This window comes from Neltuma alba, unplaced genomic scaffold, assembly GCF_004799145.2.
Source record: "Neltuma alba isolate B1F8T4 unplaced genomic scaffold, ASM479914v2 tig00011323_pilon, whole genome shotgun sequence".
Lineage (NCBI taxonomy): Eukaryota > Viridiplantae > Streptophyta > Magnoliopsida > Fabales > Fabaceae > Neltuma > Neltuma alba.
This window is the reverse complement of record NW_021636030.1, coordinates 21555-35306: the sequence shown is the minus strand read 5'-3', so window position 1 is coordinate 35306 and position 13752 is coordinate 21555. Positions and strand designations below refer to the sequence as shown.

Below are 13752 nucleotides of genomic sequence, written 5' to 3'. Positions count from 1 at the left end.
AGCATCGTTGGTCATCAATAAACCAATCTTTCTAAATATTCTCTCTTTATGGACCACTCCAAAGAGCATTAATGATTTACAAGCAACTTTTCAATCATGTTTATAGAATATGAGATAAGTATATAATAGGGTTTTGTCTCAGCTTACGTGAAACATGTTTATAAGTGTTTTTGAACGTAATTCCAAATAGGCTCTAAATACAATGCAAGAATTACTGCAACAGAAAACAAAGATTGAAAACTAGCCTCGTGCTGTTTTATTTAGACACACAAGATTCTCTGAGAATTCCCTTTTCCTATTGGCTAATCAGTTCGGTTGAAGCTCATGAGTCGCTGTCAACCGGTTCCATTTCCGCAAAAACAAGAAAGCAGAAATTGGATGTTAAAGAACCAAATAATCTCAGAGCCAATTTCAAATTTTATGCTTACATTATTAACACTACTCACTGGGTTCAAAGAATACATGTAAGAAGCAATACTTATTATCCGAATCACTAATTTTACATTATTCATATCATACACGACAGATACACATTGACAAAAGCCAATGAAACCTATGTTAGGACAAGTTCTGGGGTCATAATTACACAAACGACGTATAATCCCGCGGTGTCTTCATTCTAGTTCAGCCACAATATTAGGTTCCTCACCTTGGCATAGGTACTCATCACATAGTGATGCCGATCCCCAATCCTTTCTAAGCCTCAAGATGTCTTCAGTGAAAGTGGAACCAGAGGCTCCAATGAACACACTAGACAAAGCAGATATAGTCTTGTCCAACATTGCTTCCACCTTCAGCATCAAAATATTTATAGATAGTCAGCAGGCAAAGGAATCCAGAGGTAACGAACAAAGAGGACTCAGAAAACTTATCGTTTCTAAAGTAATTAGCACACATAATATGCCAAAGAGGTTTCTCAATCATCTAGTTCCATTCCATCATTCCACAAACGAAGCAATGGCGAAAGAAGGGAAAGTAAAGCTCTTGAACCCTCTGATTTTCTAAAATCACCGAAATCAATAATTCAAAAAAGTTAATATTAGCACTTCAGGGAGAAATCAGACAGTCAGACACTCAAAGTAGGATGGATGAAGGAGGAGGTAAACAACTTTTGCTATCATGATAATATTAAATTTGCTTTAGATTACATTAACTTATATTTCAGGCAAAAGTCAAACAGTACTGATAAACAATATTTCATGGACTATAAGAGACTCCTCCTCCACAACCAAAACGGAAAATAAAACAGAACTAGACAATTTAAGTAGAGAATGCCTTGTATGGCAGCAAGAACGCTGCCATCTGCTATCATAATTTTATACTTAGCATTTAAGTAAATAATTATAAGCTATTACATGACTTGTTAGAGTTTACACATAAATCATCGACGACGGGCCCAATTATCTTAGACCTCTATTCTAAAGATCCAATCACAAATCACAAATATGTTAAAAACCACATAGCACAATTGAAAGCAAAAAAGTTGAGCATCCCATAGACTAAAGCCCTTAAAACTTTCAAATTATCCTGAAAAATGTTGAGCCTTGCCACTACCAATATAATAATTAGATTTGTATGAATAGAACACAGATTCTTAGTCAAATTGATCTGAAAGGGCAAATATATTTGTTTTGTGTGCAAGGATACAAGATAAATAATTAAAAAGACAAGGCATATTCATAGCAGTGGGCACCGCCATCATCCCTATAGTAACGAACATAAACAATAAATCTACACATAGATGTCAAGAACTAAATCATACCACCTAGGATCCAAGGGCGTCTCAGAGCTTTAGCTAATTCTGAACTTCAGTCAAAAGTAGAAAAACCAGAATATCCATCTAGTAGATTCAGTAGGAAAATATAATAATATGTGCTGATGAAAAGAGGTTACAGTTTACAATCCTATAATTTAAATTTAGATCCCAAAAAACTAGCACTGTCATCTCACCTGAGAGTCCCCTTCAATATGATGCCTGTATAACAAAGCATCCCATTTTTCTGCTGAATTACGAGCTGGGCGTCTAACAAGTGGAATAGGCTTGCCATTTAGTACCACTAGTAACTGAAGTAGACCAGTTTCACTCTCTGCTGCATCCGTGGAAAGATAGATAACAGGTGCGTTGGCCCTTTCAACCACCCTCAAGATACAATCAGCAGCTTGAGGAATGGGGTAAATCCCTATAGTAACGAACATAAACAATAAATCTACACATAGATGTCAAGAACTAAATCATACCACCTAGGATCCAAGGCGTCTCAGAGCTTTTGTTATTCTGAACTTCAGTCAAAAGTAGAAAAACAGAAGATCCATCTAGTAGATTCAGTAGGAAAATATAATAATGTGCTCATGAAAAAGAGGTTACAGTTTACAATCCTATAATTTAAATTTAGATCCCAAAAAAGTAGCACTGTCATCTCACCTGAGAGTCCCCTTCAATATGATGCCTGTATAACAAAGCATCCCATTTTTTCTGCTGAATTACGAGCTGGGCGTCTAACAAGTGGAATAGGCTTGCCATTTAGTACCACTAGTGACTGAAGTAGACCAGTTTCACTCTCTGCTGCATCCGTGGAAAGATAGATAACAGGTGCGTTGGGCCTATCACCACCCTCAAGATACAATCAGCAGCTTGAGGATGGGTAAAAGCAACTTGGTTTTTTCACATTACTGAAAACATGAAAACAATCATCAGAGGCAAATATAAAATGATACCAGAAACAAAAAGAAACCTTGCAGGCCAGTTCAATTCATAGAAGCATTCCAATGCAGGCAAAATTACACATTAAAATATCATAGTAAGGTCATAATCTATAATGCCGTATTTCCAGACATAATGCACATCTAAATTGGGTTAGTACTGGGAAGGGATGAGAATGCACGCACCAAAATTTCAAAAAGCCATGTCTTCGAAAATGTAAGGCAATGAAGTTCCTTCCCAGGAATGTTTGAATAAATCGCTGAGCAGTTAGCAAAATAAGTCGGCTGGGCTCATAAGAGTCTTGCATCGGTGGGCAATTGGACCACCTGGTTGCATTAACCATTCTTGCTCCACTGCAGCAAAGAAAACATCTCCAATAGCCATTACAAATCGTCATCATGTGCAAACTTAGACAAAACATCTTGAACCGTCCTCTTCTTGGGCTTCCTTGTATCCTCATCCCAGACAGGTTGAGGTTTAGTAAATGACAAACCTATGACTGATCAACTTCTTTAACGTTCTTCATCAAGAAAGCAAGGTTGGGGTTGTGAAAAGTAACATAAAAAACTTGTTTATGTGCATATGATGCTTCTCGATATTAGAAATTCTTCAAAGGAGATCACAACCTTTCTTCCCAAGCACTTATTTATGTGATCAATATCCAACACTCGTCATATTGGTAATCAACTCTATGACTAGGAATAACCAAAACCCGGTTCAAAAGAGCAGCGAAAAACATATGCTTCTCTAAGCAACAGATGGTTGGACATCTGACCCGAAACGCATATAGCCAGCAAAAACTTATCAGCCTTTGGTTCCACTCGATTGTTCTTCGTTGCGAAAAATGCTGATCCACCACCGTTCTACATCTATCATAACGATACATCCCCACCCAAACTACCATTCCCAAAATCAAATTCAGGTTCAACCAAGCCCACTGTCCTATGGGGAGACAGTAAAACATCTTGAATCTCTCTATTCAAAGATATCTGCTTAAATAACACAGATTTAAGATCTTCCAACAATGGCTCTGGCGAGCGATTCACCCCCGCCGTTTGAGAACTCGAATTCGAATCAACCGTGGAATTCACAGAGGACAACGACAACTCGTTAAATGTTCTGTTCCAAACACCCAAAAGACCTAATTGCTGTTGACGCAAGAGATATAAAGCATGCAACTCAGATTCCTTCATTTGATCGGCGAGGGAATCGAACTTGAGAGAGGAGAGGTGGGTGGGGAAGAGGGAGTGGGGATCGGTGGTGAAGTAGAATAGGAGAATGAAGAGAGGAAAATAGCAAACAAGTACCTCTTCTGGAACTTGAAATTGAAATTGAAACGGGGAATGCGAGAGCTGAAATTTTCCACGTGGAATGCAGTGGAGGTGATGGTAGTGGGGGGAGAAGGGGGCTTCCTCTCGTTCTGCTCGATTAGGTTGTGGCGGTCGTCTTCTTCGTCGGAAGACGAATCCCTCTGAACTGAATTCTTCTTGGCCATGGTAGAGGGCACCAAACCAAGAGCCCGAGAGCGGATCGGTGAGCAACTGAGTGGCTCACTCGGAGGGAAGAAGAGCCAAAATCAGAGGACAACAATGGCAACGAATCGTTGAGTCGGTGAGTGTGACACAGTGAAATGTGAACGAGTGAGTGGTGGCAGTGCAGTGGTGGTGAATTAGATTTGAGAAGCGATGAAGACGACCGACGATGAGAGAGGAAGCCCGGTGAAGAAGCAAACAGCGTTTTTTTTTTTTAATTTTAATTTTTCTAAATTTGGCTGATGAAGAAGCAAACAGCTGAACACAGAGGAAGCAAACGGCAATCACTTGGCTAATGAAAAATGAAAATGACCTGGCACCCGCCCATTTCAACGATCACTGGACCTTCCAACAAGTGTCTTTTAGTTTAGTTGGCCCATTATTGCAACCGTCATCTGTATAACATAACATCTTAAGATACATCTAATTCCATGTGGTTGCACCTTCGTTGATCTGTCTTAGATATATTAAATATCTATATACATCTTGTTTAAGTAAATTAATACTTGTCCCATGGGTGAAATTGATATTCGTTCTATATATAAAATTTATTTTTATGTTTATCTATTTTTTTCTAAATTAATTTTATTAATATTCTCACAATAAAATTAAATAGAAGACGAAAGGATGAAATTAAAGATGATTAGGGTGTTTAAAAAATATCATATTAATTGATTTAACTAAAATTTTTAATCTACTTATAGTTAATTATGTATATAATTTGTTTTTTATTTGCTTCAAAAAAATATGAATTTTCGATTCAATCATGACAGGTTAATTCTCTCGCATTTCTTTGCCCTTTTTTTTGGAAAACTAATTTGGGCCCTTGTAATTTGCTCTTATTTTGAATCAGGTCTTTAAGGTTTTTTTTTCTGTTTATTAACTCCTTTAAGTTTGCACCGTGATATCTGTTAAACCTTCTCCTTCAAAACCGTTCAACTGGGATGAACAGAACCTTGACTGCGTTAGAGAGAACTTACATGCGGTAGGAATATCGAAGATTAGAAGGAAAGCAAGCACTGGGATTACAAGGTGCTGTTGACATTAAATAATTCTGGAAAAACACTGTGCTATGAAAAATTCTTACCAAGTACCTGAAGATTCATGGCAAAGATAAAGCTTAACTATGAACGTAGAAATTAGTGCAAAGACGTGGTGCTGTGCGATTATAATGATGTGGATCCAATTCAATTATTTAAGACTCGGGATCAATTTTCATTTGCAATCAAGGCAACAAATTTGATGTTAACTCAAGACTGTAATTTACTGTCGGATGTAACTTTTTAAGACAATATAACTACTCTCTGTAGTTTCATCAAATGTCAAAATATATTAGTGTACTACCTCTGGTCCTTAATATAAAATCCTGTTTGATTTTTATTTTGGCCTTAAATATAAAACTCCAGTTCATTTTGTCTCTCATATTTTACATTTTTTTTTCAAAGTAGCCCTTCTAATAATAAGAGTTCTAGTCAATACACTTGATTAGCAAAGATATTTTAGAAAAGACAACACCTATTTAGAACAAATAACTAACTCAACTTACTTCCTTAATCTCCTCAAATTAGTCAACTGGCTTTTATAATTACCACCGGAGGTAGTAATTCATTTTTCTATTCGAAGTAAACAAAACAAATTCTCATAGTTGTTGAGTGATGACATCTTATTGTCTTTTTCGGCCTGTCTTAAGCCTCATTGCCATGAGCATAGAAACACATCAAAAACCAATATTTAAACGCTGTGTATCATCCAAGTTACATAGAAGACTGTGATACTAAACTAAGTCACGTTGAGCATATAAACACATTAAAATCATATTGCTGGAGTGAAAGGATACTTTTGTATTAACGATCACCTCTATAGCATATGGCCAACACTTTGATACTACACTAAATCATGTTTGAAAATTGAGCGAAGCTCCCTCTATCAATTTTACTGAGCTTCTTTCACTACAACAAGCCTTCCACGAACCCACTTTTTAGTCACAGTAGGTGATCTAGATGGTGCGTCATCTTTAAGGGGCTGCATTTCCTCCATGGTTGGAGAGGGATTGGTTCGCGATTTGATACTTTGACCCTTTTCTGATACATGGCTGTCGAAACCAAGAGGCGAAGAGAAGCAGCCATTGGAACCATTAGGTAACTTCTGCAAGGAAAATCCGTGAATATCTTCGAACTTGTCTCTTGTTAATAATGTTTCGTGTCCGTTTATTTGGCCCATATCTGACTGGTTTGGAACTTCAAGTGCCTTACCTTTTTCCTCATCAACCTGACTCAAAGACATACATGAACCATTACTCTCAGTTATCTGTTGGGTGTCAATGGATTCAAGTGATTGAATAGCCTCAGCTATAAGCTTTCTGGTTTCTATGAGTGAAGCCTGAGCAGTGGAACTCTTGGTGGCAGCCTCCTCAAGTGCTTTAGCAGCCTTTTCAGCTTCAGCAATCAATAATCTGCAAATTTACGAATAGTTAAACGAATTTGTACAAGCTACTTACATGGTAATGAAATAAAGCTGCAATTTAATGAGCTAATTTCAATAACAAAACAGAAACAACCAATGTTCAATGCGTTCAGTATGGTCATGAAAACAAGAGGTGATTAACCTAGACAAAGAAATGGGCTTTGCTTGTGTACCTAAAGTCATATTTGTCGCAACATAACTGAGAACCGAATGAAATAACATTGGATTTATGATAGGGTAAATATTGACAGTAACACAGGTGAACCATCTCAGAAGACACTGACAAGCAAGATGGAAATTCACGCAATGCCGAGCCAAAGTAGTAAATCAATAAAGAGAAAAGGAAAGTTCAACAGAAGTTTAAGTAACCTAGAGGTAAAAAGTAAGTCTACCTTGCTCGTTCAATGGCTTCAGTATGTTTGGTTTCTGTAACAGCTCTCTGTGCTCTGATATTCTTTATCATCTCAAGCTTAGAACTCGCCAAAGGATCTTTGTAGACTGGAGATCTACTTCTTTTCCACCTCGTCTTATCAAGAATTCTAGTTTCACCCTCCGAAATAGTAGTATCAGTAAAACTTTTCTTTATAGGGTTCCTTCTTGTGGAATGTGTACTATCACCACTTGGTCTTCTTGATTTCCTTTCAGCTCCAATTTCAGTGCCATGATACTTAGCCAATGCAGAACACACCCTTTCACGGTATTCCTGATTGACAGTCAACATAAGTTGGCACGGAATCAAGGTGAGGATTCCAACTGAGATGACTAAGTTGAAACTTAAAAAGCAAAATTTGGAATGTCCATGTCAACAACCAAAGTTACAAGGTTTAGCTATAGGGTGCTATCTTATTGAACAAAATTGGGGTGGGGGGGGGGGATGAGGTAAAGGGAAACCAAACCATGCAAAGTCAGCTATTAAATTATACACTTACAGGATCAGCCCATTTAGTAGAGATGGCTTCAGCAATTTTCCTTCTCTGCTCAAGGGACTTGGGTGCACTTCTATTGCCTTTTGCCTTTGGCACTGCATTCCTTTGTTTGACAATCTCTAGCCACTCCTGTTTCAGCTGTTCATTCAGGGTCTCATAGGAATTCCATTGCAGCTCATCCTCACCAGCATAGCCTTGTCTTGAAGCTTTTGCGATTAAATTCTGCCACTCAAAGTGGCAAGTTTCCTGCATCAATTTCTTTCTATGCCTCCTGTCCCATCTCTTTTTCACTCCAGCACCTATTTTCATTCTTGTTTCTGCACTGTTCAATCAATAAAGATGGTTGAATTAATTGAAATTGGTGGGAGGATAAGAAGTAATAAACTAGTATGCAGTATTCATCTCAATATTGAAAGACGATAGGCAGACATCTTTCTGCTTGCTAGAATGACAATCAGTTAATAGTAACATTCACAGGAAGGCATATACTCACGTCTGCGCATGCCCAAATTTAACCAACTTCATTCTGACCTGCATTACCAAATTTTGTTGCATAGATTAGTTACAAGAGAAATGATCTTAACCAACTCATGCATAAGAGATAAGTTATTTAATCCTGATCATGCCACCACGAAACCCACTAAGAATGGCCATTAAAGTTATAACGAAGAATGCGTTTAATAACACCAAGAGAAAATATTTTATTTTTTTAATGTTGGATGCTAAATCTGGCTAGCAAGGTCAAGGCAGAGCACAGTTATAAGATATAACTTAAATTATCAAAAAGTAGTACCGCTTATAAGATTATAATATGTTAATACGTGTGGAATGATATAGTTAAGAATACGAGAAATCAAACTTATGTTTCCTCCAGCTTCAGTCGTTTGCAGTTTCTTCCAGAAAGAGATATCAGTTAAGATACAAAAAAGTATATCAGTAAATGAGATAAGTGATTCTACAACAAAAGTAGATTAATCCATTAATATTAGTATATTACAATAGTATGGATGCTATATCGCTTAATATGGTAATCTTCATCAGCAAAGACATTAAGATATTCTTACATGACATCACCTTAGGATTCTGCATTGCAAGCCTTGTTCTTTCCTTGATTTTCTGCAAAGTCTCTGCTCAGAATTTTAACATTTGAGCTAATCTTAGAACATCATGGAATAGAAACCAAAGTAACAGGAAAGCAAAGGAAGGACAATGTGAATTTGTTACCAGGACTGTGCTTTCTGCCTTTATTCCACGGTATGCTCCCTTTATTTGCTTTTGAAATTCTCATTCTTCTCAACTTCTCTCTCTCATCAGGTTCTTTAGATTCTTCATTAGAAGATTCGTGCAAAGGTCCTGGTGCATTAGAATTTAGACCCAGATCTGAATCCTTGGGACCCAAGCATTTATCTTCGTTTGCAGCAAACCCCTTTGGTTCAAGAGTAGCAACCGCCTTTATCAGTAGCCTGCTTTTTCGCAGCTCAACACATCCCACATTGAAGTTTAACTTTCCAAGTTTGTGAAGGGATTTCCAACCATAACGAACTCTCTGCTCATTACCAAAGGTAACGGAAAATGATGCTAATCTATAATAAGAACTATTCTGCGACCCCAATGAACAAGGAGAGTACTGGAAAGAGGGATGTGCATTTGCAATCTCTGCTGACAGAATTTAGAGAACAGTAATCAGTAGTAACATCAACGAACGCATAAGCCACACACCCACACACATTCTTGCTTGAGGTGTTAAAATTTTCACGAGCAATTGATCATTCACTTCCACTGAAAGAACGGAAACTTTTTGAAGTAGGGGTGGAATTGAACCAGCAAGAAAGTCTAATCCAATGACGTTGGCGTTATAATAACATATATTTAGCGGGTCTTCCGTACAATTTAACAGCCATCCAATCCTCGGTAATTACAAGACAAAGAGCAAAAAGAAAAAGACTAGAACCAAATCAAGGAATGAAGAGCCAATCAAAGAAAAATTTGGAAGAGAAAACCACATGGAGAGAGGGGAGAGGAGAGTACCTAATAAAGGCATGGGAGCTCATTCAGTCACAGTTCAAATAATATACAAGTAAACGGCATGAGTGGATGAAGATATAATTTCAGTTCTTCTATTCCTCTCTGAAATGCTCCACTGTGGCGGTGGCAATTCCTGAGTGAGTCGGGAAAGAGCCGATGTAAATCAGCGAAGCTGAAGCACCACCGGCCTCGATGGGAGGTTGGATAACGATTTACAAGAAAACAACTAGACATAGGAAGCCCGCAAGATCGAAATGTTCAGCATAAATTGGACCTTATCATGGGCTTTAAGAAATATCTTAGAGGCCGGTCTCGTTCAAGCCACACAACGAAAAAGAAAATCTTTAAGATGCTGAGACTTGACTTCTCCGCTAAAGCTTTTTTCCTTTTTTTCGAATAAATAAGTTTAGCTAAGTTGGGATTCAGGAGCCTATCATATTAAGAAAGTGTTCGGATAAAACTAAAACTATAGTTTTAAAAATACTTTTATGGTATACGATATAAATATGTGAAAAAACTTATCTTGATTTACATAAAAGTGCTTTTGAAGTTACCTAAACACATTCTAAGACGTGCCTCCAGATTTAAAGAATAATTACAAAGATAATTATAGATTGCTTGAACCAATATTTGTTGGCTCACTAAAACTGATTTTTGTTGAGAACTAATTCAAGATTTTTTTTTTTTTGCCAACAATTCAAGATCCTTTTAGGTAACTATACATGTGCAAATTTTTTTCCACACGGGGAAAATAACGAATTAATTTTTTTGAAATTAATCCCTGAGAAAATATAAAAGAAAATTGAAGGGGGGAAAAAAGGTTGTATGAAACCTAATAATATGAGTATGTGAGAAAGATTGAAAGGTAAAAGAATGAAATTGAAGAGAGCTGAAAAAGAGGTGTACAATATTCATGATTTATGAATGGCTAGATTATTTATATGAAGGAAAATTATCAATAATAAGATTCTCACGTTAACAAATCTTTACCAATTGGATCAATATGTATTGGTCGGGTTATGCAGATTTTTATATGTTATGTTGATCAACACTTTCTCACGTAGTTTGGAATTCCATGGGAATGATTAAGATATAGTAAGTACATAGTTCTCCATAATTTTTTTTTTGGCCAACGTTCTCCATATAATATTATAATGATAGTATGGAATTTAAAAATAATTATATGGTAATCTAAATTATACATCTGTAATGTCTTAATCACAAAATTTATGACAAGAACGTGATGGTAATCATGAGTATAAACTATTTTATATATTTTGTACGCATTCTACAAAAAATGACCTTCATTGACCCGAACTAAATTTATAAAACATATATATATAGAGAATGAATGTCAAACGTCAGAGTCATATAATCATCACTTATGTTATACTAAGAATCATAGGGTAAGTTTTTTTTTTTTGGCCGAAATCATAGGGTAAGTTGAATGCTAAATTATGCTGCATTAATCTTCCGATCTTTAATATAAAATCTATTTAACTAATTTGATTAGATTAAGGAAGTTAGGTAAGTTAGTTAATTATAAAAATATGACACGTTTTTCCTAAAACACCACAATCATCTTTCTTAATATCTAATCTCCCTCTTCTACTTGATTATGGTTGAGAGAGTGTCCATAGGGGTAATTTAAAGAAAATTGATAAATATGATAAATAAGTCTTATATTTAGGAACAAAACCAACTTAACAATTAGGTCCTATATTAAGAACTAGAAGAGTATTATCTTTTTAATTAATTTTGGCTTTTAAGAATTAAGATATACGCTACAACTCATTGAAAACTTACGCGTGTATCGCGTGCAAGAAATTTTATTTGTTTATTTATTTTATTCTTTGCCTTCACTACACATATTGTGATCGGTAAAAACCTATGCATATAAAATCTTAATAACATACTGCCTCCTGTTTTTAATATAAAATCTCATTTAATTTTTATTTTGATTCTAAATATAAGATTTTTATTTTGTTTTGTGTATTATATTTATTTATTTATTTCAAATATAAGATCCTGTTTTATTTTGTCTATTATATTTATTTTTTTTCAAGACAGTCCTTCTAATAATAATAGATTTAGTCAATAAATTTGATTAGCAAAGATATTTTAAGAAAGACAACATCTATTTATTACAAATAATTAAATTAATTTATTTTTTTAATCCATTCAAATGAGTTAACTAGTTTTTATATTTAAGGAGTTAGTACGCATGAAACTTGGAAATTGGTATTATATTCAAACCTTTTTAAATGATAATGTGCTTGTTTAGGATCATGGTAGAAATTTTCTATAAACACATTTTAAGTAAATCGAGACAAAATTCCTATCATATACTTATCTCGTATTCCTTAAATTAAAAACTACTTATAAACTGTTCTAAACGGGTTCAATAATAAGTTGATTAAAAGTGGGGGCAACGTGGGGGGCACGAAATGAGACGTGAGAAAGAGCATCGGGCGTTGAAATTTGGGAATAGCATTAATTGCATGTGATAATAATAAGCACAAGACGAAGGAGGAAGACTCTCAATATTTTGTGAACATAAATTAACGAGACCAAGACTTTTGGCCAAAAAAAAAAAACAAAATTAATGAGACCAAGACTGAGGCGTTTGACTGGAGAAGAGTCTTTGCTTTGAAAGATTCCCAAGCCATTTACCTAACTCCACCAAATTGGATTCCTCTTCGAGTTTCTTTCAACAACTTGCTTCATTCATTACTTTTCTTTCAATGATACATAATGCCTATCGTTAAAAATTAGATAAATACACCACACGTATTTTCCTTAAAGTTATATATAATTCATGCATCATGTATAACAATCCATTTAAATATACTATTCCTATAATTCGAGTTACATAGTATTTTTATGTTCACACATGCATATGTATTCAAATTCATGAGTTAGTCGTGTTGTAAGTTCGATCCATTAATGTTATTTTTCTCACATACATGCATGTGTGCATGCTATATATTTATATATATATATATATGCTTCTAAATATAGAAGTTAGACAAAGGTTTGTTTTAATCTTAAATATAATATTTCAATATTTAGACAAAGGTTTGTTTTAATCTTAAATATAATATTTCAATTTATTTTGTGTTTCAGATTTATAATTTTTTTAAAAAAGATTTCTTATTTATTGCACATAGCTATTAAGGAGGCTTCCATTATATCGATTAGTTTTTTTTTTTGGGCCAAAAATCGATTAATTATTTTCAAACATAAAATGTTAACTGATGATAAAATATATCTCTCCTACCCTTATTATAAGGACATGTTAAGAGCTTAACGAAGTTAATCAATTAAATAATACTCCTCTGGTCCTTAATATAAGACCCATTTAACCAATTTGATTAAATTAAGGAAGTTAGGTAAGTTAGTTAATTGTAAGAAAGTGACACATTTTTTCTAAAACCCATAATCATCTTTCTTAATACCCTCCTCCCTCTTCTATTTGATTATGGTTGAGAGAGTATCCATAGGGGTAATTTAGAGAAAATTGATAAATATAATAAATGGGTATTATATTTAGGACCAAAACCAACTCAAGAATTGGGTCCTATATTAAGGACTAGAGAAGTACTATTAGTCAGTTAGTTAGTTACGGAATATCAAAGTTATAAAAATATTTAGGAAAAAACTAATACTACCTTCAGTCTTAATTATAATATCTCGTTGTAAATTGTAAATAAAGTCTTATAATTAGGACAAAAAGTCATATATTAGACAAGAAAAATTTATAATACTCCTCTGATTCTTAATATAGGACCCAATTGTTGAAATAATTTTAGTCCTAAATATAATACACATTTTTCATATTTATTAATTTTCTCTAAATTACCCCTATGAATACTTCTTCAACCATAATCAAGTAGAAGAGAAAGAGGGGATATTAAGAAAGATGATTATGGTATTTCAGAAAAAACGTCTCACATTTCTTATAATTAACTAACTTACCTAACTTCCTTAATCTAATCAAACTAGTTAAATGGGTCTTATATTAAGAACCAGAGAAGTACTCCTCCGGTCCTTAATATAGGACCTAATTTTTGAGTTGGTTTTGGTCCTAAATATAAGACCCATT

The 13752-nt window shown here is 34.8% G+C and overlaps 1 protein-coding gene and 1 pseudogene across 2 annotated transcripts; both read right to left on the bottom strand.

The window, feature by feature from the left end:
* Positions 1 to 381: 381 nt before the first annotated feature.
* LOC114711948 (O-fucosyltransferase 36-like) lies at positions 382 to 4490 on the bottom strand (annotated as a pseudogene).
* Positions 4491 to 5943: 1453 nt separating this feature from the next.
* Positions 5944 to 9790, bottom strand: LOC114711952 (uncharacterized). 2 transcript variants are annotated; one of them, XM_028896388.1, is made up of 7 exons: positions 9651 to 9790; positions 8847 to 9281; positions 8697 to 8749; positions 8116 to 8153; positions 7626 to 7944; positions 7089 to 7399; positions 5944 to 6685 (listed from the first exon to the last, which is right to left on the bottom strand). In XM_028896388.1, exons 1-7 carry the CDS (start codon positions 9661 to 9663, stop codon positions 6166 to 6168), a joined length of 1689 nt encoding a protein of 562 aa, XP_028752221.1. In that variant the 5' UTR covers positions 9664 to 9790; the 3' UTR covers positions 5944 to 6165. The 2 variants fall into 2 exon arrangements, with proteins under 2 accessions (XP_028752221.1, XP_028752222.1); XM_028896389.1 differs by having other exon boundaries at positions 8847 to 9278.
* Positions 9791 to 13752: the final 3962 nt, after the last annotated feature.

Coding starts and splice junctions, on each gene's coding strand:
- LOC114711952 (XM_028896388.1), bottom strand. Junction 7,945..8,115: donor AAATTTGGGCATGCGCAGAC/GTGAGTATATGC, acceptor TTGATTGAACAG/TGCAGAAACAAGAATGAAAA. Junction 7,400..7,625: donor CTACTAAATGGGCTGATCCT/GTAAGTGTATAA, acceptor ACTGTCAATCAG/GAATACCGTGAAAGGGTGTG.